The 25,216-nt window shown below is 45.2% G+C and overlaps 1 protein-coding gene across 2 annotated transcripts in view; it reads left to right on the top strand.

Moving 5' to 3' along the window:
• ACSS3 (acyl-CoA synthetase short chain family member 3) overlaps window positions 1-25,216 on the top strand; it is a 1,078,787-nt gene that overhangs the window by 520,191 nt on the left and 533,380 nt on the right. For both annotated transcript variants that reach the window (XM_085652976.1, XM_085652977.1), the window contains one exon: window positions 19,352-19,503. In XM_085652976.1, coding sequence (XP_085509102.1) covers window positions 19,352-19,503 — 152 coding nt within the window. The remainder of the gene's footprint in view (window positions 1-19,351; window positions 19,504-25,216) is intronic.

Raw genomic sequence — 25,216 nt, 5'->3', positions numbered from 1 at the left:
CTCCACACCACCATAATGTCGGGGTTCAAAAGCACAGTGTTTGACACCAAACATGAAAGAAATTAAATATGGATAGATACAGACGGAAATGTTAAAAAAACAACAACAAAAAAGATAAAACCGGGAGCCCTAAATATAATGCACCCTGCCTCCTGGGCTATAAGAGGGCATACCTTAGGGGTGACTGATATATATTGAATTCAGTGAGGTGACCCAGCCACACATGGTGTCTGCAGGGTTGTACTCAAGCAGGTAAGCTGCTCGTTCAAGGCTGACATGGCAGACCTGCAGACTTCCGTTTTACTCAGGTCACTCAAAATGGCACAGTAAGTGCTGCAGCCCTGGTACTCCTTTTCCATCCCTGCCCTGGGTACCACTGGTGCCATATACTAAGGCCTCACAGGGTTTTAAAAGTACATGCCAATTGGGTGTACCAATTCACATTTACCATTTAAGGAAAAGAGCACTGGTTAGCAGGACCCAGCAAACTTTCAGATCAATGACCACAGCATCTAGCAGTTCAAATGGGGTCAAAAAGTGTGGGGGGGCGGGGGTCAGCTGCAAGCAGCCCAGTTCACTAAAGGTTCTAACTATGCTTTTTTAGCAGCAGGGCTATCAGGTTATGTGTGAGCTGCTAATGGGTCTCTGAGTGAACCATTGATGGTATTTATGATTGGGGTGCAAAGGCAGGCGGGTGGAGTTCTGTATCTTGTCATTTCACATTGGCTGTGGTGGGACCGTAGGTTTTAGAGACCTCGTGGTATTGAATACTGCAGCGTCTTTGCCGGTGTGAATTTGAACTCAGCACATTGTTTAAGGCTGTCATAATTTAAAGGCAGGTGGCTTACCCATAGTGTGTCCATTTGGTTTAGGAAAAACGCCATGAGGCTCTCTCATTTATATGGAGCTACTAAGGATGATGATGGCTGGATGGCAGCCAGGTCGCTTTAGGCCATGAAGAACTGTAACTGAAATGTGTCCACTTCTTCAGTATTACTTTACCAGCAGGCTATTTTTTGATTAGTACAAATGCATGTTTATAACCATGATAAACAATAAGTCCCATGCCATGTTGTTAAAGGTAATGTTTGACTCATCCATTATCCAAGGCTAATTTCTGACATTCAGCAAAGCCTATCTCTTCGGAATACTATTTGTTGGGCATGAATCCATAAGTGTTGCCTTGTTTTTAATTTTCACATGCATGCGCTGTCAGTGAAAGCTATTGTAAATAGAAAAGAAAAGTTTAAAATTGTCTTCCAGTCTGCCCCATACTTACTGTTAACCTACCATTGGTTGGCTCCCAGGTTGCTCTGATCTCCTTGCTTCTGATTGGTCAGAGTCTCCTGCTGCTTCCACTTCCAGTGCTTGCTGACGGCCAGTAGTACATAGAGATTGGACCAAGTACAGTTTTCGGTCTCTGCAGCCAGGGTACTTCCACTGGATGCAGCTTGTACAGGTCCTTTCATTAGGTTGAGCATTCGAGGCCTATTGTAATTTCTTATGTTGGGTTAAAGCCACCCCCCAGCTTTTGATTTGTTTGTTTCTTCAAAAATCCTTGCTTGCCAGTGGTCAGTCCTGCCTCTTTGTCTCTCCTTTCTCTCTTCAGTTCCTCCCATGCAGCAGGGACTAAGTACTGTCTCATCACACTACAGTTCTTTGTCTGTTCACTGGGGGACTACTTTTTTTCTTGGTTTCCTGCTCTGTTTCTATTTGCCTGTGTGTAGTTTCGGCACCATAGCTGATTACATTTACATATAGTTTTCCTCCCTCCCACCTCCTCCTAATTGCACAGTTGTATTGGGGGTACGTCTTTCGCCATGCCTTCTTCTTAGTTGGTTATATTTTTTTGGCTTTTAGCAATTTTCCGTGAGTGCCGTCATTTGGGATTTTTTTTTAGTAGGATGTTAGTTGGTTTTGGGCCTTCTTTTAAAAGTTTCCTCCACCTGGAGTATTGCGCGGGATCGAGCAGGGACCTGCACGCAGTCAGTCCCTGCTTTTCCATTTCCAACGCCATGCTGTCTTCGGCATTGCATGCACTGTACAGTCCCCCTGGGGCACACACAGGGGCCGACTGGAGTGCTTCTGTTTCAGAATGCACTTTGCAGTCCTCCCGAGACACAAGCAGGCATCCACTTCAGCGTGCCTTGCTCATTTTCACGTAAAGCAGTGGTTCCCAATCTGTGCTCCGCGGCACCCTGTTGCGCCTTCAAAGCGACCCAGGGGCGCCACGTGCCAAGCACCGTTAAGGAACCACTGGGGACAAGAGAAACACTCTGCCATAATTTAACTATGGCACAGTCTTGTAAATGGTGCATTTACAGAGCAAACAGCACCGCACATGCCTATGTCTAGCCTGGCCACGTATTCTGATTGAAAACCACCCTTTAGGTGCGTGTTCCCGAGCGAATGGCGTTGCTATTTCTATCACTATGGTGTCATTTCTAGTACGCGTGGCTTCTTTCCTATTGAATGGTTGATGTAAACATAGAAAAAAAAAGTCTACCATTCGAACGTCGTGTGGCTTTGACACCAATGTGTTGTGTACTACATGTTATTGCATTTTTGTTGCACAGAACTACTCACTTATTTTAGAAGCCTAAGAGATGCGAATTTAAACAGTCAGTGAATTAAAATATAAATCAGAAGTATGGTTGACGTATTTGGGAGCAACGGCAAAAAAGCTTTTCACCCTAAAAAAATTATATTATGAATCTGTATCGCTGAGTTTGTATTTTTGAGTGTAGAGTGGGCTAATTAGGGAATTTCTATTATCCCAACGTAACCACCATGTTTTCAACCAGTCATCGCACTGTTTATAATTCAATGTTGGAGCTCCCAGTGTGTTGAGCTTCGGAACCAGGGTAAAGGCCACAAGTATATCTAGTTACGCTGTTACTGCTTATTAAATGTATAGACATGGACACATAGGCCACTGGTATGGACCGGAAGTCCTGAGCGACTCCGGTGCCTTTATTTAAAGCCTTCTGGCCACGCCTGGCCAGAAGGTGATACAATGTTGGTGTACGGTTCCGGGTTGGGGTCTCTATTCGATCTACGCGGCAAACCACTAGACAGCTACACAGTGTATGAATTATCTGGCTTACATGCTTCCTTTTTCCTGCAGAAACGTTTGCAGTGGCAGCTGTGTTTAATTCATGGCACTCACGCACCTGGCGGGCAACTCTGACATCCCCCTAGTGTTCACGGATAGCCGCATTTTCTTAAGGGCAGACAAAAATATTCTGTTTTTTATTTTGAGTTTTTGCGAATATGATGCTGCAAATATGATGCTGCTCTTTTCAGGAAGGAGGTGTTTCAGTGCAGAAATCGGATCTCTGCGCTTTCGTCCTCCTGATAAGATGGAGGTGTCAACTCACATACTGGCAGGACGAATAAAAGTAAATCACAACTGCGTTGGTATTGACAGTAAGGAACACAGTAAATGGATACACATTTTTTCTGTACATGTAAATGTAAATGTAAAGATATTTATATAGCGCAAATCACCAACCGGTCTCTAAGCGCTTGCTTAGGGAACCCGTCCTGGTATTACCCTGTGAGATAACACAGCAGGGCATCCACAAGGTGAAAGCCAGGCATCCCGCCGCGAGGGGCCATTGTGGAGATTAAGCAAGCTATTGCCCAGAGTCGCAGAGTGTGAACCCATGAATCGAGTATGCACTGGAGCGAGAATTATCGAGTCCATGGACAATTTATGGACTCAAGACCCAGCCGAGCCGGGAATTGAACCCTGGTCCCAGGCTGACCTCTGCTTCCAGGTCTGGCTACTCTAAACAGTGAGCCACACTTCTCCACTTTCTTTGTTAAATCACGTATCATTTACCCCCCCCTTGTTGTTCACCATGTTATTAATTGTGCACAATTCTTAAATAAACGTTCAAGTTCCCAAATATTTGAAGTAGGGTATTAAGACATTTCCACAGCGTTTACCACAACTCTTTCAGACTATGTATTTAAGAATTACATTTGGCAAGGAATTTAAAAAACAGGGCTCCGTCATGTTCTGTGTTTGATTCACCTGTCCATCTGATATCTCACCTGCCTGCATTGGGGGGCAGGTAAAGGGAGACTTACTCCCCTTCACTCTTAAAAATCCATCAAATGCCACAGTTTACTTTATCAGGCATGTATGTGCTTTACTTATTTTTGCTTGTTTTTTCTCGGGATCCCAGCCACTGGTAAATTTCGAACTCCTACATAAAGAAACAATGCTATTTGCAACTCCAATACTTAACAAGCATTGGCATAGCCAATAGGTCTCGCCTTTGGGACCTTATAAGTGTTTAGCCAGAGATATTGGCAATATTTTTAAGGTATGTTGTAGAGCAATGTAGCTGCTGTGTTTAGTACTGTAAAGTCTGTGTGCAAGTTGTGCTTAGTGTAGTGATATAAGGGCAGTGGCATGGTGTGGAATGTAGTGGTGAGTTGTGATATGATGTGTGTTGGCGGGATGTATGTGTGTAGTGTGTTTTGCTGCTGTGTATGTTGGTAGTATTCGAGTCAACACAACGAAAAGTACAGACGACCCTTTCTTTGGACCAGCCGTGTCTAAAGAAAAGTCCATGGCTGATATTAAAGTGAAAGCGCGGTATGGGGAGCTTTTACTCAAAAAAACATTTGTTTGTCAAGTTGACAAACAAATGCCTTTTTTTGTAAAAGCGCCAAGTGAAAGTGCGCATGCCCTGAATGTTGCAGGAAAGTATCTAGTGCCTGCAGTAAGAGAAACTCATTAAAGAAAATAGCGCTTACAGACTAAATAATACGTACTGTGTAACAACAGAAGTAAAAGGGCCAGTCCTCATGGGAGGTTACAAATGAAGACAAGGCGGTACAAAGGAGGGACTAACAAGCCTATTAATGAATCAGAAGCCAACATTTACGAAGGACAATGGCACAAACAAATATGGGCGGCTTCAAGTCCATACTCCAATACAGCATGCCTCGCAGAGCAGTGCATGCGCTGCCCAGGCCCGAACTAAAAACTGTTAACCCTCTTTAAAAACATGTTACTAAGTATATATAGGTGTGTCCAGGAGTTCCTATTTCATTCAACAAAAACTACAATAATAACATGCATAGAGTGAAGTAAGATTCACCAGTACGGTGCATGCATAACAACTGGACAGAACGCTTACCTATACAAACGGATTTACAGTGCAGAAAACATTATGCACTTTTGCTGGACCCCAATCTGTGCGTGTGCTCCTTATGCGCAAGCTTCTCAGTACACTTTCTTTGGGAGTGGCATCGGAGTGTGAATTTTGAATTTGGATGTAAGCACTTGTTTGTGACTGACGGCTAGCAATCCTCTAGCCCTGGAAGTGCCTGTGTGTTGTCAGCACATGTGCCTTACTGAATCAGTCTGTTTCTGTGTTTTTATCTCCTGCTTGTGCGGTGTGATTCGGCCCCGGTGGCTGGGGGTACTTTAGGCTACCTGCGCCCTGGCACCTCTGAGGCGTGCCAGTGTAAGTTCTTGATTGAATTGAGGGCAACCTTTCATAAGCGTCACACCAATGATGGATTCTTCAAAAAGAGCAGACCATTTTATCGCAGTTGCGCGTATTCTGTTTTTTGGTTGGTTATCGTTTCCGCGTTGGTCAGGGTTTTATAATGCATGTTGTGTGCGAGCTGTAAAGTGCACATTGCAAACTCACACGTCTTTCTGGTGCAAAGGCGAAATGAAGTGAATTTTAAGAGTGTGTGTGTGCGGGGGTTACATTCTTTAGATGGGTATATAAAATGCCAAGGAAGGGAAGACTGGACTCTGTACCCAGCTAATTATTGGCCGCTCGGCTGCGACATTACTGTTGGTGTTATCATTAAATTGCCTGTTCACAGATGTCTTGATGCAGACCTGACGGATCAGGGTTTATGGCGGGCTACGATAAAACAACATTTGCAGAGCCCTAAAGCTGTCGGCGGAAATTCATGAAAGCAATTAATTGGAGAAAAAAAAACCCTCTGTTCTCCGAGCCTTTCCACATAATACGTGTTGTGTGCGAGCTGCAGGATCCAGATGACAAGTTACAACACGCGTGCAACCTCTTTCCTGTAAAGCGCACATTGCAAACTCACAAGGCTTTCTGGTGCAAAGGCAAAATGAAGTGAATTTTAAGAGAGAAAGAGAGAGAGAGAGAGAGTGTGAGTGAGAGTGTGAGTGTGAGTGTGAGTGTGAGTGTGAGTGTGAGTGTGAGTGTCTGAGTGTCGTGACGGATCAGGGTTTCTGGCGGGCTATGATAAAACAACATTTGCAGAGCCCTAAAGCTGTCGGCGGAAATTCATGAAAGCAATTAATTGGAGAAAAAAAACCTCTGTTCTCCGAGCCTTTCCACCGCTGTCCTCTGACTGCCGAGATGTAGTCTTCGATTGTACCAAAACATGGCACCAGTAAACTGTAATGCCAAAGGGAGTATAGCAGCCATGGGCGCTTTCAATTGTTAACAACATCGTCTCCTAAAGGCTGGGAACTAAAGAAACAAACTTTTATGGATTCCTAAGTGGGAGGGGGAGAGTGGGAGGGAGAGAGGGAGAGAGGGGAAGAGTGAAGGGGGCAGGTGAGGAGCCAGGGAAGGGAGATAGATTGGAGCAATAAGAAACAGTGCTAATTAAAATGAGGAATACAGCTGCCAGCCTGCGCGCTGCTGCTCGCTCCCGAGAACAAAATGCCGTGGGAGTGACTATTAAATAAAGAGGTGGGACATGCGCCTGCCTTTAGCCATTTGTGTGCTTTCTTTACTGAAAGACACACGCAAAAGCCAATCCGATGTGTGGGTGGAGTCAGACCCACACGAAGAAGTTTTAAGTGCTCACAAGAAGCCTCGCATAGAGCACCGAATGTGCGCTGCGCTAGGCTCGACCTAAAAATGTAATCAATGCGAGACCTATTGCAGTACACTGTCCCTCCCACCCCTTCGCCAGTCCTTGTGATTTTTTCTGTTGCTCCCCCCGCTTCATTTGTGTCGTCGATCGCACTCCCCTACACCCCTCCACATTACTACGGAAAGCGCTATGACGGCTAGCGCTGCCCGCGCCATAGCGCTTTGTTTTATTGACTTTGATCCACTGAAACATTACCAAAGCCAAATAGCTCACGCAGAGCTATTTGGCGTTATTATTATTTTTTTTTTACAGTTAACAGCAGTGCAAAATAAAAACAAAGCCTTTTTAAATCCGTTTCACAGACAGATCACTTTTCATCAATTACGTCCCATAAGTTTTTCCTCAAGAAAATTTCAAGCGTCAGGAAGTTGCATAGTTACATGTTGTTGGCGACTCTGTGCTATAGCAATGTAGTCGTGTGCAGAGGTGTTAGACGCTGGGGACTTGATGCTACAGTTTTCCATTCTCACTTCATTTCTCCCTATGCCCCTCTAATTCTCTTTCAGGACACATTGCCTCACTCTGATTTCTGCTTTATTCAGAGTTGCAGTGTTGCCCTGCACAAAGAAAGCAGCTCCCGGGAAGCATTCGGCTTCTTTAATTAGGAAAGGGATTTCTTGTGGGGATTCGTCTCTGACAACGCTAAGCAGCGCAGCCACGCTAAAAAGAAAGACTTTCAATAGGGATGTTTGATAAATGGCTCCAGTTTTTAAACCTATGACCTTCAACTCGCTCTGTTTCTGTATGCTGCACAAATGACCGGTTTGAAAGTCAGTAAAACCAGCATCGGGGAAGCCAAATTGGTTTGCCTCTGCATAATCTATTGGTTTGCCAATGCATTTTTTGACATTTTGGCTTAAAGTTTCAAAATATAAAGCGCTATCATTTTCTTTTAAGAGATGTTGCAGAGCAGTGCAACATGGCGGACAATGCAGGCCACGTCATTGCGCTTTCCTTTTTAACTTTAAGCCATGTTGCACAACGTGCTTCTGTGCAACAGGTCTAAAAATACATTGACAAAACCAATAGATTTTGCGGAGGTTAAAACTGTTTGCTTTGCCAGTACTTGTTTATTGAAAGCAGCTCCATGACCAATATTTAATTTGAGTCGGTGGTTTCCAGTGCTCAGCACCGACACTTCTCAACACCGGTACTAATGACATTCCTCCTCTTGTGTCGCTGTCTAATTTTGAGATGAGCACAACAACATTGTTTTATAATTCAATATTTAAAAAAAAAGTATAATACCTGAAAGTAGGCCATCCTTATAGCTTTGGGTGACCTGAAATAGTTGAGAAACAGTCGGGACACCACGGTCTAAACCACAAGTGTTCCGACTCTGCAAGCCCTACCACGCATGCCTTAACCAAGCATGTGCGTGGTTAAGGCAATGTACGGTAGGGCTTGCACACAGACGGAAGCAGGCAGAGTTGCGCAGTGAGGTAAGTGGGACTGGTGGGTGGGTCGGGGTACTTCTATGGGCTGGGGGGTTGGGTGTTGTTTTGTGGTCTGGGGATGGGTCGGGAATGTTTTGTGGGCTGGGTCAGGGGTAGTTTAGTTGGCTGAGGGTGTCGGGGTACTTTTGTAGGCTGGGGGTGTCGGGGTAGTTTTGTAGGCTGGGGGGTCAGGTAGTTTTCTGGACTGGGGTGAGTCGGGGTAATATTCTGGGCAGGTGTGGGTCAGGTTATTTTTCTGGGATGGGGGAATCGGGGCTAGTCTTCAGGGTTGGGGGGTTGGGGCTAGTTTTCAGGGCTGTGGGGGTCGGAGTAGTTTTTGGGGCTGGGGGAGTGTTGGGGTAGTTTTTTTAATTAGGGTATTGGGCTTCAGGGCAGAGGAGGGGAATGGGTAGTCGTGGTAGTTCATACACCTTAGGGGAGGGCAAGGCAGTTTTTAGATCTGGGTCAGGCCTGGCCAGGGTCAGGTTAACGGACAGGGTTAAGGGACAGGGTTTAAAGCATTAGGGCAGGGAGAGGACACAGCCTCAGGGTTGGGAGAGGGTAGGGGTATTCACACTTTAGGGCAGGAAGGGGTGGGGGGGAGTTGGTTCATTAGGTCAGTGGGGAGGGGTGTGGCGACCTTAGCCATGCATACCCCTGTACCATGCGTGCCTTTGCCATGAAAATTTGTGGTAAAGGCATGCATGGTAAAGCAATGCGTGGCTAAGATGCAGTCGTAATTCAGACCGCGTTCCTTAGGTATGCTGGGTTAAGAAACTTGTTGTTCTGTCATACAACCGAAATAGTCTGAATTGTCACACTTGTAAGGAAGGCGATGGTTAGTATTTGTTTTATTTATTTTTTGTTCTTATATCACCATAGCGTCTTCAAGACGCAGACCGTTTTTACAGTTGCTGTCCAATTTACAGTCACATTAGGCCCACCCGTACCAGCCAAGCCTACAGGCTCGTCACCCAGAGTGGTGCCTCAGTGTAATCATAGGACCTCTCGTTCTATCGACTCTACTCCTAAGATTCCACTCCACTCCACCTAGTGAAATCAGGCCATAACTTGTTTGCTCCGCCAGGCTTACCCTCTGTATCTAGACGGCAAGTCTGATTTACCACTTTGAGACAGACTGTAGCGCATGGAGGAGATGGATCAGTCCCTCCCTCCTGGCTAGAAGCAGAAGGTAAAGCAAGAGGCTCCTCTATGCTTTACTCAGAAGGCTGCGAGAGGCCGTAGCCACCCCCATTAGAACTAACACAAGATTTACCATGATATTGACCCTCCCAAAATGTTCTTTAGAATGTTCTAAATGCCCTCCTAAAACACCCTGATCCCAGGACAAGTGTAAAAGATGTGTTTATCATTGGCTGTTAAAAGGCCACATCTTCTACATTTGGGGGCTGCTCCTGTACAAACTTTGCAATCTTTTGGGGGGTCCAGTATAGTCTAATGATGGTAAAAAAAAAGTGATTTTTCTTGTGATTAACTGGCTTAACCACTGAATACAATTTTGGGGGGAATTTTGCCATCTTAGTTGCAACTCTGGCCCCTGAAAGGTACCTTCCCACACTGAGTATGGTGCCATCATTTTTTATTTCCTCAGCCTCCAGAAACTTTCAGTACCAATCGACAACCTCCTTACTTTTAGGTCTCACATTCTGGAGTGTGAACTCAAATTCCCAGCCCCAATCTCCTGAGACACACTTGCGAACCAGGAAGACAAACTGCACATATTTGAGCTTTGATAGGAAACCTCATGTCTTGGCTCTTAAAATTTCCCTGGGTAATACCTCCTGCGCTGTCATACGCTCCCACCAGGTAGCTATCCCACCCACCTTAATGGAAGACTCAACCTATCCCTCTGGCAGTCTGGGGTACCTGGGGAATCCCAAATGGGTGTGATTAGTAACCAATACCCAAGATCTTCATGACTCTAAAGCCAGACTTTAAGACCTTCACTCGTACTTTTTTTTAAAAAAGGGGGGGGCGCCAAACTTGCATAGGAACCCATGGTTCCTGAATCAATAATTTCTACTATTAGCACCCCCTAGTTCGAACAATCTGGCTTACCCAGTATCACCCTACAGTTTTTAAATTGAAAAGCCATACAATACAGATTTGAGTCAGGGAAAGCGAGGCCACCTTTCTCTAGCCTACACCTCAACTTCTTCCTCGCCAGCATTGCCCAGCCAGACGCCCATATGAAGCTAGTTATTTTCCCCTAAATCTTGTAGATAGTCAATCTTGGAAAAGAAAGGGGGATACAGTTAAAAAGATACATCAATTAAGGCAGGATCGACATCTTCATCAAATTCACACGACCATAAATTGTCAATGGCAGATTCTTCCATCTACAGAGTAATGCATCCACCTCCTTTGTCACCCTTCCCAAGTTGTGCAGTGGTATTCCGTCCAAAGGATTAACAATAATAAGGCCTAAATATTTAATTTCCGCTTGTATCTCCACCGTCCAGCCTTCCACATTCTAACACATTACCTCCGGCTTAGAATTCCTCTCTAGATATCCCGATAGAGTCCCAAACTCCACCTCCAGACTCTCCACCCTAAGGATAGTTTGAACAGGGTCTAATGTATAAATGACCAGATCATCCGCGTATAGCTCAATCTTATTGTAAAAGCGGGAGGTGCGAAACAGGATAACCTGAACATCCCTTCTAAGTAGCTGTGCGAATGGCTCAATATAAATGTCGAACAAGAGAGGAGACAGGGGACAGCCTTTCCTTATGCCACTATAGATGCTAAAACTCCCGGTCAACATCCCATTAAGTGGGATTCTAGCCGACAAATTTTTGTAAAGCCTCCAGAGCGTAAAGTTAGTGCAAGGACTAAACCCACTATTGCCAATACCTCCCACAGGTATGTCCAACATACTCGGTCGAACACTTTGGCAGCAATTTCCCTACTCCACACCTCCTTGCATTATATAATACCTCTTTTTACTATTCTGAGCCCCCAAAACAAGCCTTTCTAAACCCTCCCTCTGACTCTTCCCCCTCCACCTTCCTCTTACTCATCCCCCTTCACCTCCCAAGCCTCCTCCTACTGCTATGCGCTCCAAAAAATACAAATCTAAATCCTTCCCTTCTATCCCTCCACTATCCTTTTCAATCTAAATAACGGACTAACATGTCCACCACTCAAATTAATTTCATATTTCACTATACTAATTCACCACTAATCCTCTCTGGGTTCCGAAGTAGTGTGCTACTCACTGAAAAAGCACTTCAACACCTCATCAGGGGTAGCAAGCGCTGTACAATTGCAAACCTTTTTACCTCTTCTACTCTTTTGCTATCCTTCTCAATCCAAATAACTCACTAACAAATCAACCACTCAAATTACTTTCATATTTCACTATACTAATTTCCCACTAACAATGTACGGGTTCTGGAGTATCGTGCTTCTCGCTGAAAAAAACCCACTTCAAACCCCCATCAGGGGTAGCAAGCGCTATATTAATGCAAATCCTTTTCCCTTCTCTATCCCTCCACTATCCTTCTCAATCCAAATAACTGACGTACATATACACCACTCAAATTACTTAAATATTTTCACTATACTAATTCACCACTAATCCATTATGGGTTCCGGAGTAGCGTGCTACTTGCTGAAAAAGTGCTTTGACGCCTCATTGGGGTTAGTAAGCACTATATAAATGCAATTACAATACAATACAGTCCATTGTGACCACTGCCAAGGGAATCGAGCGAGCAGTGGCTAAATCTATAGATCCTATTGGCTGCTGAGTAAGCTCATAAATGTGCCGCTAGTGCACTGGGTGGATTAATTTGGGGAGCTAACTTAGCCAACTCCCTGTCAAAATACTCATAAAAACCTTCTAATCCGTGTTTAACAGGGAGTTTGGGCGATAAGAGTCTGCCTTCCTGGGATCCTTGGCAGGTTTTAAGATCAAAACAATTGTGGCTTCTTTCCACGAATCAAGGTTCTGCACTACCCCCTGATTTACTGAGTTCTGGAACATTTCCTCCATTAAAAGCTTATAGAGCTCTGATGGAATGCCATCCGGACCGGCCGCCTTTCCATTCTTAATATGTGACAGATGCTCCCTGACTTTTTACTCTCCGCCCTAAGCGCCGGGAGCTCAATGCCCAACTACCAATCTCTGAGCCTGTCCGGATCTGGGAAAACCTCTGCCGAATACAGTACAAAGAATAAAGAAGCCAGGTGTCCCGGCATATCCTTGACCTTATTCAAGACATCTCCCTGGGGATTGACAACCAGTTCCCTGACGACATTCCTGGATCCCTTGCCTTACATGCCAGCAGCGCACCCACACGCTCCTCATACTCAAACTGTCTCATACACCCGGTATACCAACATTCCCTGCAGTTCATCTTCAATTTATTTTATAATTTAACCTTGCCTCCTCCAGTTGTTTTAAACGCCTTTCCCCATCATTATTGGACCCCATATTGTGCCTCTGTATGGCAGCCTCCAAGACCCCCACTTTTTGCTCCAATCTACACAGTTCAGCCCTTTCTGTTTTATTTTTTAAATGTGCTGGACTTCGCAAAACCCCTTGGATGAAAGCTTTGAAAACATCCCATATTACCCCAAGAGGCACTTTTCAAGGTGGAGACAACCTCAGGATCGGGGAGGATAGCTCTTTTTAACGTCCACCTTGAATTTTGCTCATCTCCAGAGCATTTAAGAGACCTAAATACTGCTGAGTGATTCGAAATATGCCCAGGAAGCTGGTAGACCTCTTTTAATTTAACCGCCAAAACTCTGTCTACAAAAAAAGAATCCAGCCTAGAATAATGCCTGTATTTTTTGCTAAGGAATGTATAGCCCCTCATTGGGCCCTTTAAGTACCTCTGTGCATCCACAAGCCCAACATCCTGCAGCATATTTCTAAGAGCCAGTCTTGTCTTATGGGATTGAACACAGTTCCTCTGGGTTGATCTATCTAAAATAGGGTCCAATAGAGTGTTAAAGTTGCCCCCAATAACCAAAGGGGTCATTACCTTTACTAGGTTCCACTTCAAATTTACAATCTATTGAGGATCATCTGAATTCGAACAATAAAAATCAACAAACTCAAAGCCAGCACACCTCATAGTTGCAAGGGCCCACCTACCAGAACTATCAGTTTTGGAAGACGTTACCTTAACCCAAGCACTCCTTCTTACCAGGATCGCCACCCCCTTACAATACTGTGCCTGGTCCAAAGCAACATAGCTCTCCACCCATCTGAATTTAGAGCAGAAAGCTCTACTTTCTCTTGAAGTCAAATGAGTCTCTTGCAAATTGTTAATGTGGGCAAGGCTTTCTTCTAAACAGCGTATCCCCAATCTCTGTCTGCTCCGGGTTCTAAGACCATTAACATTTCAGATTAAAAAAGATAACTCCTTATGCCCACTCGGAAATTATATCGACATACTCTTCGGTTCTTACTTCGCGATCACGGTCTTTTTCCGCCTGATCTGGTGGGTGTCGTGATAGGAAGTCAGTCTGCTGGGTTTTTCGCCCCGGGTCGATACAGGAGATCCATCTGGTAATGTTGTAATTGTATGGGCCACCGGTCGATTCTCGGCGAGGGATGTGGAGCTGTGCCCTTGAACAAAAGAATCAGAGGCTGGTGGTCGGTCATGACTCTGAACGGGTGTCCGCTGATATATAGGTGAAAATGGTTGCAAGCCCGTTTGATCAATAAGGCCTCCCTTTAGATTTGGGAGTAGCGTGCTTCAGTTGGAGTGAGTGCTTTGCTCGTGAATGCGAGGGGTGCCCACTTGCCTGGTTCTGTTTCTTGGGTTAGGAGTGCTCCGAGCCCCACGGGGATGGCGTCTACCAGGAGCTCGGTCATTCGGTGCCATCGAAGTACGTCATCGTGGTTTTTTCCAGGAGCGCCTCCTTGACCCTCTGAAACGCCTCGTCTTCTTTTTGGTCCCATTTCCACGCAGCGTCTTTCTTCGTAAGAGCTAGCAATGGCTCAGCTATTATGGCGAGGTTGGGTATGAATCGCCCGCAGTACGTGGCCATTCCGAGAAAACTTCGGACTTCTGATGCCGTGGCTGGAGCTGGGGCTTGCTGTATGGCATGCGATATCCATGGGTCAACTTGTATGCTGTCTTGGCTGAAGACATACCCAAAGAATTTGATCGAGTTCTGGAAAAATTGACATTTTTCCTTGTGGAGGGTGATCAGAGAGTCGTTGGAGAGTTGCTCGAAAGTGGCGGTGGTGTTCATCGATGGTTAACAAGTGTATTAAAATGTCATCGCTGATGTTCAACACCCCATGGAGGCCTGAGAGGATCTCTCGGGCGGCATTATGGAATATTTCGGCAGCAGATGAAATCTCGAACTTTAGAAGTTATAGTGGCGTAGACCTATGTGGGTCGAGAGGGTCGTATTTTACAGGCTCTCTTCGGCTAATTTCAACTGGTGATACCCTCTGTTGAGGTCTAATTTGGAAAAACATCGGGATCCATTCAAGTCAGCTATGATGTCGTCAACATTCGGGGTCAGATGCCTTTCTCATTTGATTGCCTGGTCAATGCACAGTCTTATTTTCCCGGGTTGCTTTGGTTTGGTGAAACCCTGGGAGTAGGTCCAGTAACCTTTTCAATCACTCCTTGCTGCTCCAGATTGTGAAGTTCCTGTTCAACCAATGGTAGTAGGTGAAACGGTATCCGTCTATGCCACAGTGCTAAAGGTTTCACTGCTTTGACTATGTGCAGTTAGACTGGTGGTATTTTCATGCTGCCCAGTCCTTTGAATAGCTGCGGGAACAGCTCTATGATATCAGCCATCTGCAAGGCTTTGACTGCCTGGGGGAACGTGACGAGACCAAAATCTTCAGCTGTGTGTCTCCCTACTAGGATGTCGGCCTCTCTATTCACTACGTGGAATGTCATTGTAGCCCCTTTGTCATCTGATTTCACTCGCACAGTCATTTTGCCCTTCAGTGGTAGGGGTGTTTGGCTTCCGTAGGTGAGGATTTTAACATGTGATGGGGTCAGCAGGCGTTTCGGTTGTAGTTGTTTGTACTGCTGGCTCCTCATCACATTTACGGATGCGCCAGTGTTAATCAGTGCCATGACTCGGGACCTAGCGATTTCTATAACACATGTGGGTTGCGGGCATCTCCTGCGCTTCAGGTCACTGGCGAATGAGATGAGTTAACATTCCCCTTTGTCCTCTGTGAACGAGTCTTCTAGGCGATGCTGTTGTCGTGGTACTGTTCTGGTCGTCTTTAGGTTCTCGGATTCTTTGAGGGACAGTTGCCTTACTGCCTTCGACGGCGGTATTCTAACGCGTGCCCCTATATTTCTCAGGCCACCACTACATGCAACGGCAAAGTGATTCGGGGTGCCACATTTCGAGCATGTTCGTCCTTGTGCGGGGCACTCTTCCAGCCCACAGTAACCACACCGCGAGCCTGGTGTGCTCGTTGGCCATCGTCCTCGGCTTCCTCTGCTCGGTGTGCGGAGTGCGTCAGCACATTCTGTCTTGACGATTGTGGACTTATCAGGTTGTTGAGTGATGGCCATGTCCATCTCCATCGCTCTTGCATCCGACAGGTCGTGTGATCTTGCCATGATCAGTATTTCCTCTAGTGAAATGCCAGGTTGCCGAAGGATGAGGGTTCGGAGATTCTTGTTGCGGCATCCCTGTATGACTTTTTCCCTCACCTCCTTGTTTTGATCACCGGCGGTGCATTTGCTAGGTAGTTCCCTTAGTTGTGTGTGGAACTTGTCCATTGTCCATGCTTGGCGAAGTTTGAATCTTTCATAATCAGGATTCAACTGAGGGTCGAAGTGTGCGTTTAGGGCCCTGACTGCTGCATTGTAATTGTTGGCGGCTCCGGTGTTCGGTAGAGGGGCGAACATTTTGTAGATCTCCTCTCCTGCCAAATTTAGCAGTAAGGACCTTTTGATGGTACCATCTGTTTTGCGCGTCGCGGTGAAGTAATTATCTAGGCGGCTGATCCAGATTGTCCATCTGGGGGATGCAGTGGAAGGGTCTATTAGTTCACCGAACGGGGGTAATGCATTAATTTGAGTGTGCTGCGTAGCAGGTTGAATAGGTTGGAGTCCTACTTGTTGCGCCAGCTGTGGTTACTGTTGTGGACCTGCTTGTGCTGCTGCCTCTGTCATGACGTCTGGCGTGCAGACCTTCTCCGATCTTGCTTGTGCTGGTGGCCGTGGGAGTGTCCCTCTTTAATTTCATCTCTCTTGTTTTCCAGTGTTTTTCTTATGTTCCTTCACTTTTCTTTCTTGGTTTTGTTGCACTGGCTGGAAATAAACTGGTCGTGTGGGGCTATGGAGGCCTGAGAGGCAGTATAGTGCTTCGTGGTGAAGAGGGTACCTCAGCGGTCGTTCTGCACCTGAGGATGTGACACAGGGAGCTGCCGCATCAGTTGTGGCATCCAAAGCGCTCAGGGGCAGTGTGCACATGATCGCGTGCTGAGGAGGCTCTTCGGGTGGGGCAGACTGGTTTCTCGGCTCGCTCCGGCCATGGCCTGCTGGGTGGAGTACACGTGTGCGCATGGCTAGAAAGCAGAGTAGGCGGGGCCACTGTACCTGCCTGGTGGCTGCAGCACTCCACCAGCACCGAGGTACCCGTTGACGGTGCATGACTCATAATGGCACCGGATGATGGCAGGCTGACTGAAGTCTTATGTTGCGGAAGATTCATCTAGAGGTGCAGCGCTGGTGAGGTCATTGGCTCGCGCTGCGGTCGCCTCGGGTCTTGGGCAGCTGAGAGGCTTTTTCAGGTGGTTGACAGCAGGGTGACCGGATGATGATTGGTGATCACCCTCGTCGCCAGTGTAATGTGTCCACACTTTATTACAGAGGCCTGGTGCAAGAGCACAACAAATGGTACGACCACTCGGGTACTAGTGTGTGAGCCAGAAGGTCACGAGTGACCTCCGCTCGTTTATTTATGCTCTCTGGCCACGCCTGGCCAAAGAGTGATAAAATGAGTGAAAGCCCTTCCGGGCCAGCGTCCAGGGGTCCCGCCTCCGCGGGATTCAGATCACTACAGGGGAAAGGGTGAGGATTGGAGAAGTCTGTGAAAACAGTGTCCCTAATTATGTTGCTCAGGATTTTGGACATAGAAGCATTGTTTTCCAAACTATGGGAGCAGTTTTGGATCAGATGTACTCAGATGGAGAAGGATCTGAAAGAATGAACGGACTAGGATAGGATCTGGTAGGGGTCAGGAAAACAGTTGAGTTGTTACCAGTTTCTTGTATCGAGCTGTTCAACATTTTAGTGAAGATAAAGTTATTCAAATCATCAACTGCTCCTATCAAACATAGGCCGAAGATGTAGATCCGCTTAGACTCCTTGCTCGCCCTGGCTCTCTGCAGATACTGACTAATAAAATGCCTCACCATAGAAGGCAGGAGAAAAAAAAGGATGGGAGAGAGAAAACCGATGCACTTGTGGTTGCTGTGGGGTGGAATATGTGCTTGCAGATAGGCCCAATACTCGCTCCAGGTCTTGTAGAGAGTAAGATAAATGAGTGCAAGAAGATGTAGAGGTCAGAAAACAGATTAACGTTACAGGTGTAATCAGTGCTTAATTTGAGCCGGTGGTTTCCTGTGCTCGGCACCGGCAGTTAAATGCACTTAATTGTCAAGACCAGCCCCTTAATCTGCCACATGGTGTCGCACTTTGTCCTATTTAGAAATGAGCGAACAACAGTTGGTTATTAATTCACAATACATTAAAAGTTGCTACTATCTGCCTCCCAAGCCATTCTTATGGCTTTGAGGACCTGGAATGGTCTGGATTGTTGCACTTGTAGGAAGGAGTGTGATGGTTACATTTTTGTTGGTACTCTCACTGGCAGCGCTGGCCGGGGCAATGAGTGGCACATGCTGCAGTGGCCTCTTGAAGAGAGCCCTGGCACCTATTGTTTTACAAATTATGCGCTGGGCGTAATTCTATATACAACCTCAGCCCCGAAAAAACAGTTTACCTGGATTTCGGGTGGAAAGTGCGGTGTTGAGAGGAGAGGTTATCCTAGATACTGGTGTTTCTCGGCAGGATGCTCAGGTATCAGGGACAAAAGATCAGCAGCGGATGGTCTAGTTCCAACACAAGTTTACACACTCAAGCATAGAACATCACAGAAGGAAGAATGAAAATGAATACACAATGGAACCAGGAAAGGAAAAAGTAAGAAAGGTAAGGGGCCTAGTATTAAATCAATGAACTGTCTGAAGCTGAGAGTCAATACAATTAAGAGTGTTTGATATCCACAAAGCCTTGTATGGCTGTTAACCGTCCTTTTGTCTCTATCGACCAGGAAGTGTAGTGCAACCTAGAAGTTTCCACCGTGCGTCATTTAGCAGTCTATCCCTCACTCTCCCTTACAGAGGCGACCAAATCTTCTTTTCCTTTTCCTTTCCTTGTTAGAATTTGGTTATCCTGACATTTATACGAGAAGTCATACATTCACCACTTAAGTGCTTCCCCATGTGTTCTAATACTGAACTCGTGACCCCTCCTTGGGCATGTAGGCTGGAGTGGCCGTCCACCCAGGTGTGAAGATATTCCAAGAGGAGGATGTGGAATGTCATTTTTTTTATTTTTATTAGAGGCATCCGACCTCAGTTTCTGAATGTTAACTAAAAAGATCAGTCTGAAAATGACCTGTAGTTAAAATATACACATAAAACACTTATTTGTTTTATTTCATGCAAGGTGCTTTTGTTCATCACTGAAGAACAAATTGATATGTTGTACTCAATTTTCAGCTTCACACGTAAATGACATAGTGCTACAAATGTGTGGTCATGGGGGATAATTTCATGCACACCCTTAAAATGTTTAGCACATCTGTCCTAAAGTGATTTTATTGTAAACGGATGAGTTTGAAATGCAAAGATGGTACTTATTTATACAACTGTAATTGTTTTTAAAAATTCTCTCTCGTGACGTGTTGTAATGCTGTCGTTTTCGAAACACGCATGTTGGCTTCATTTTGCACTCGTGTTTCTGTAGGGGAAGCCTGTGGGAACGCCTGATGCTGGAGCCTATTTCCGCGTGTTGTCGGAGCATGAAGCATCCGCCATGTTTACAGCACCAACAGCACTTCGAGCAATTCGTCAGCAAGACCCGGAGGCGGACTTGGGGAAACAGTACAGTCTGACAAGGTAAAGCTGGGTTGGAATGATGGAAAACAGGTCTAGCTTGGCTCCTCACCCGGACTGTAGAGAAACGAGACCAGTGTACAGGACAAATGCATTATTTTGATAATTCAGTATAAACGATCTGCTTAAACACGTGTGTCAAAGATTTCCAAAGCAATGAATACGTAGCTCTAAATCATAATATATTTTGCGTTGCCCTCAGTTTAATAAAGTAAAATTTTTTTAAATTAGGTGCCCAGTTGCTAATGTAGAATAAGTAAACTACACCATGAATTTGAGATACTAAGGGGCCTCTGTCTCTTCACTACTCCGATTTCCGCGGCCCCCGTGCTCCCCTACACCTCTTCTAATGGCCTCCTCTTGTCGAGTTCTGTTGCTTTGTACTTGGAGCAACAATACACATATCAGGTAGAGACATACATACCAGCAGAAGCTAATGCCTGTGCATCCTGGCCTTGACGATAACACCATGTTAGTTTAGGTATAGGTTAATTAAAGATCTGCTCTATCCTGCACAACCCTGACTTTTGTTATCAAACTTGACCAATAATTACCAGTAATTTCATTACTCCGACTCCTTTTTCGTCGCTCCAATCATTGCTCTATATCAGGGTTCACCACTGCCGATCCTGGAGCGCCGGATCCATGCCAGACTTTTAGCATATCCCCATAAATATATATGTGGTTATCTTAAAAATCTGACATGGATCTGGTCCTCCAGGACCAACATTGGAGAACTCTGCTCTTTGAGGAGAGCAAAACGCCATCTCCTCTGACAGACTCCTTAGTCCTACTGTACTGTCTATGTTTCTAGTAGGTTATGGCACTTCTTAGTACAAAACCTTCCCTCAAGAAATCTTATAATAACAAAGATACCTTCGTACGTGACCCAAAATTGCCCTTTTTAGGGAGGATGTGTGGGTCCTAATGACTGGAGCGAGGAAGGACTCTGGTAAGTAATTGTAACATTACCTCTTCATCCATTTCCTAGCTCCAGTTATTGCTGTATGAGGAACACTAAAGCTCTGCAATTTTGGTCTAAACAGACCACATTTGTTCAGTGCCACCTTGTGAATTGTACTTGTCCGTATACATCCCACAGTTCAGACTACACTGCAGCTGATCGTACTCTTGAACCTAGGACTCCAGAATGTGTGCCCTCCAAGTGAATTCGGTACTGTTTCATAAAAGTAAACTGAATAGCCAAAGCGGCAGTCCTGCAAAACTCATATCAATGCCCCATAGACTCATGGACATCATTTAGGGCTTGCCAGGGGTTGCAGTTGCGACCCCTAGTTTGCCCCTTGCTACCCATGGCCCTACCTTTGCGACCCCTGTACTCAGAAGTGGCACAAACAGTGCCAAGAACACCGGGGATGCCTCACGTTATCAGTCATTCTCTAACCTCGTTTTCTACTAATTTTTATTACATTAATAGAGAATTATAGTTTATTATTATTTACTATTAGTATAATAAAAACTGGAGTAGCAAGTTCTGGACCTTCATTGGCATCATGGATACGAAAAATAAATCATTTTTAATGAATGTTGTGTGCGTTCACGTGGGTGAGATTGGGCGAGTGAGCGTGTAAATGTGTGAGCATTTATGTTTGTGTATGTGATCGTGGGTGTGTGTGGGTGTCAAAATTAGTAAGTATAAGTGAGTCAGAATAAGAGTGAGTGAGAGAGTGCGAATGAGTGATTCAGGGTGAGAGTGCATGAGTAGGTGAAAATGAATGAGTAAGTCAGGGCTAATTGTAGAATGAGGGTGAGCAAGTGCATTTAAGTGAGCATGTGTTGTAATGCTTGCAGATCAGCTATTGGACCTGGCATGCTTCTGGGCTTATAGAAGCACCCTTTACAAAATGTTGCCACTGGAATACTGAAGGCAATAATTGCATATGGGTTACCCTCTGCAAAATGCTACTGCTGGCACTCTGTAGGTAAATTTTGGCATGGAGCACCCATGAAAAAGTGCCCGTGCTGGCCTCCTGGAGGAAATTCTTGGCATAGTTGGCACCTGTGGCAAATTGCTGATCATGGCATTTTGGAGGAAATTCTTGGCATATGGGAAGACAACCATGGCAAGGTCATCGGGCCATCCATGACAAAATGTGGTCCTTAAATATTAAACACAATCTTTGATATAAGGGATCTGCATAGTGCAAGAGAAGCAGGATTAGGAAAGTTCTGGCACTGGCATATTGTATATAATGTTTGGGCAAAAGGGGCCACCATGGTAAAATGCTGGTCCTAGCAGTGGAGGTAATTTTTGACATAAGGGGACACCCATAGGACATTTTACAAACAAAATTGGGTTAACTCATGGAGACTGTCAGGTTTCAGTAGCCTGGTACACCATGAAAGGACTTCAATATTTAGTGAGTGTTTTTTTGGAGCCTATGTCTTTTTATGCAAATATTTGTGAACATTGTGCACTAGAAATGCTCTAGTAAAGCCCATTGTTTTCAAAATGTTCTCTGGGAAGAGAACCCCCCACTCTTTCTTCTCCCCTAGAAAAATTTATAATATTAATGATGTAATTATGTAACTTCAGCAATGTTAATTATTGTGATGCCATCAGGATTGGGGTTATGTGACATCACTTCTTGGGACGATGCAGGGATAAAGGTTATATCATATCACTTCCTGTGACATCATTGAGATCAAAGGGTATATGATGTCACTTCTGCTACCCCTGGCATTTTGGTGAATCAACGTCAATACTTAGACTTCCTCCCAGGAAGCAGGTATGTTTCTGGTTGATTTTCCTTGGATCTTCAAGGGCCTGGACAAGATAAACCCACTTCCAAAAAGGCAGTCTAATAGACAGAATGGATCCACCTGCTTAAAGAAGAAATCTAAGTGGACCAGAGTTAACACACAAAACATGAGCCTTCTTGAAGATAGAAATCCTCTCCAAAGAGAAGAGAACAACCAACCTAACTTTTAAAGAATGCAGGACTTCTACTTCTGGAAAAGAAGGGTATGGACACAGTTCAGTTAAAATCACCTCTTGATGTAGGTAAAATTCAATATGAACCTTAGGAACAAATGAAGACCCCTGGTAGGACCTTTCACACTAGAGCCTCTAACTCCCAAAGTCTTCTAGCCGAGGTAATACCTACCATATAAAAACACCTTCCAGGTAAGGAACTGTTAAGAACTAAATCAAATTGTTCAATGGGTGTTCCTTCAAGGCATCTAAGACCAACATAAAATCCTAGTCAGTCACTATAACCTTTAATTGCTGGCCTCTTCAGTGAAAATCCTTTAAGTAGCCAGAAAACATAGGGCTTCAGACAACCCATACCTCCTGAAGACTCTGAATGCTTTAATAGCTGCCCACTATAGTCTGAGGGTAGCTGCCGCTAATCCCAATGCAAACCCTTCTTACAGAAAATCCAAAATCGTAATTTCCCTTTTCAGGCATAAGATTACAATTATTTTTAGCACACAATCATTGAAATGATGTGCGTAGGACAAACAAGTGGATGGTCTTGTAGATGACTGTACTGCCACAGCCATTTCCAAGAAAAACCCTTACGTTGGAGGGCTGGCCTTTCAAGTTCCAGGCCATCAGTTGCAGCCAGGTGATGGGGCACTCCTTCCGAAATGGAAATAAGATCAGTAAGATGGAATCTCCATCCTGACCCCTCCCCATCTAACACAGAAAAAGAAACAGGATAAGCGGGCCCAAAGGACGCAACCAATATCACCCTGGCTTTTTCTCTGTTGATCCTCAACAAAACGTATGGAATCAAGAGGAAAGGTGGGAGGTATATAGAAGTATAATGGCTACCTGGCATTACTTGGCATACATTGTCCATTCTCCTTTCACCGTGCTCTTTAAAACAAAGGTTGTGTTTTTCTGATGAAACAGATCCAGTTTTGGATATCCCATGGTCCCACAAATGTTCTTTAAAATCTGGATCTAGAGAAACCTTTCGAGAAGATGGACACCCTGCTAAGCCTATCCATCACCACATTCTCCACTCCCTTGATATATATGACTGTCAGAGAGCATAGTTTATGGTCATCCCATACACAGATCTTCTATGCTAGAACTGCTAGTGACCTGGATTTGGTCCTTCCCTGCCAGTTTACATAAGACTTGTGGTTAAATTGATGTTCTGATTACTACAGAAGCCCCTTGGATGTAAAGAGGGCTAACCTGACTGCTTCTAGCGCTTTCTAATTTGAAGAACGTGACTTAAGAGACCATTCCCCTGGTACTGCCACAGCCATTTCCAAGAAAAACCCTTACGTTGGAGGGCTGGCCTTTCAAGTTCCAGGCCATCAGTTGCAGCCAGGTGATGGGGCACTCCTTCCGAAATGGAAATAAGATCAGTAAGATGGAATCTCCATCCTGACCCCTCCCCATCTAACACAGAAAAAGAAACAGGATAAGCGGGCCCAAAGGACGCAACCAATATCACCCTGGCTTTTTCTCTGTTGATCCTCAACAAAACGTATGGAATCAAGAGGAAAGGTGGGAGGTATATAGAAGTATAATGGCTACCTGGCATTACTTGGCATACATTGTCCATTCTCCTTTCACCGTGCTCTTTAAAACAAAGGTTGTGTTTTTCTGATGAAACAGATCCAGTTTTGGATATCCCATGGTCCCACAAATGTTCTTTAAAATCTGGATCTAGAGAAACCTTTCGAGAAGATGGACACCCTGCTAAGCCTATCCATCACCACATTCTCCACTCCCTTGATATATATGACTGTCAGAGAGCATAGTTTATGGTCATCCCATACACAGATCTTCTATGCTAGAACTGCTAGTGACCTGGATTTGGTCCTTCCCTGCCAGTTTACATAAGACTTGTGGTTAAATTGATGTTCTGATTACTACAGAAGCCCCTTGGATGTAAAGAGGGCTAACCTGACTGCTTCTAGCGCTTTCTAATTTGAAGAACGTGACTTAAGAGACCATTCCCCTGAATCTCCTTGGACCCCAAAGGGATTTCTTACAGCTTTTGGTAGCGCTGTAGATTAACAGGAGGTTAGCCAACTGACTCCCAGAGCCTGCTTCTTTGTCCTGGGCACAAGGGAGAACAGGCCCAGCCGTTCTTCAGCAGCAGGTTAAGTCCTTCTGTCTTACATACGTCCAGTCGTGTTCTGAAGAAGGTGCCCAGGGTTGACACATTTATGCACGCCACTAGCCTGTGGGTGGGGGTTACTCCTGCCCCCCAACCCAATAGGTAAAACGTTTCCAGGGGTACCCCACCCACTTTTGCAGCTATTTCTGTGTGCCTTACTGAAAATAATCCCACAGTGCCCCTCTCTGCCAAAATCAAAGATAGTAAAGCCCTTCTCCCCTTGTGCAGAGCTTGTGGGCCCACTCTAGAGATGTGGCAAATGGAACAAGCAAACCCTACTCCTCTGTGGTTACTTCAAATCAGTTCTGGGAAACCTCCTCTCCCTCTGGGATTGGTGTCTTCCTGATTATGGAGTAAAGAAGGGCCCTTCCCAGGTGTCAGCTGACATTTGCAATTGACATGGTAGGAACTTTGAAATTAACCAAGTTCCTGAGCACAGCCAGATGGCCTACTTGCCAGAGGAACAGAAACATCTTCCTCCACCCAAGGTCTTTGTCCAGCTCTGGGAACAGTTTTCCCACCATAATGAGGGGTTATGCAGCTGCCAGGTAATAGTTGGAGCCCTTGCAAATGTGCCTTCAGAGGCTTTAGGCAGGGAAAAGGTA

Source organism: Triturus cristatus, chromosome 4_1 (genome assembly GCF_964204655.1).
Source record: "Triturus cristatus chromosome 4_1, aTriCri1.1, whole genome shotgun sequence".
NCBI classification, from domain to species: Eukaryota; Metazoa; Chordata; class Amphibia; order Caudata; family Salamandridae; genus Triturus; species Triturus cristatus.
This window is presented reverse-complemented; position numbering and strand designations above follow the sequence as displayed.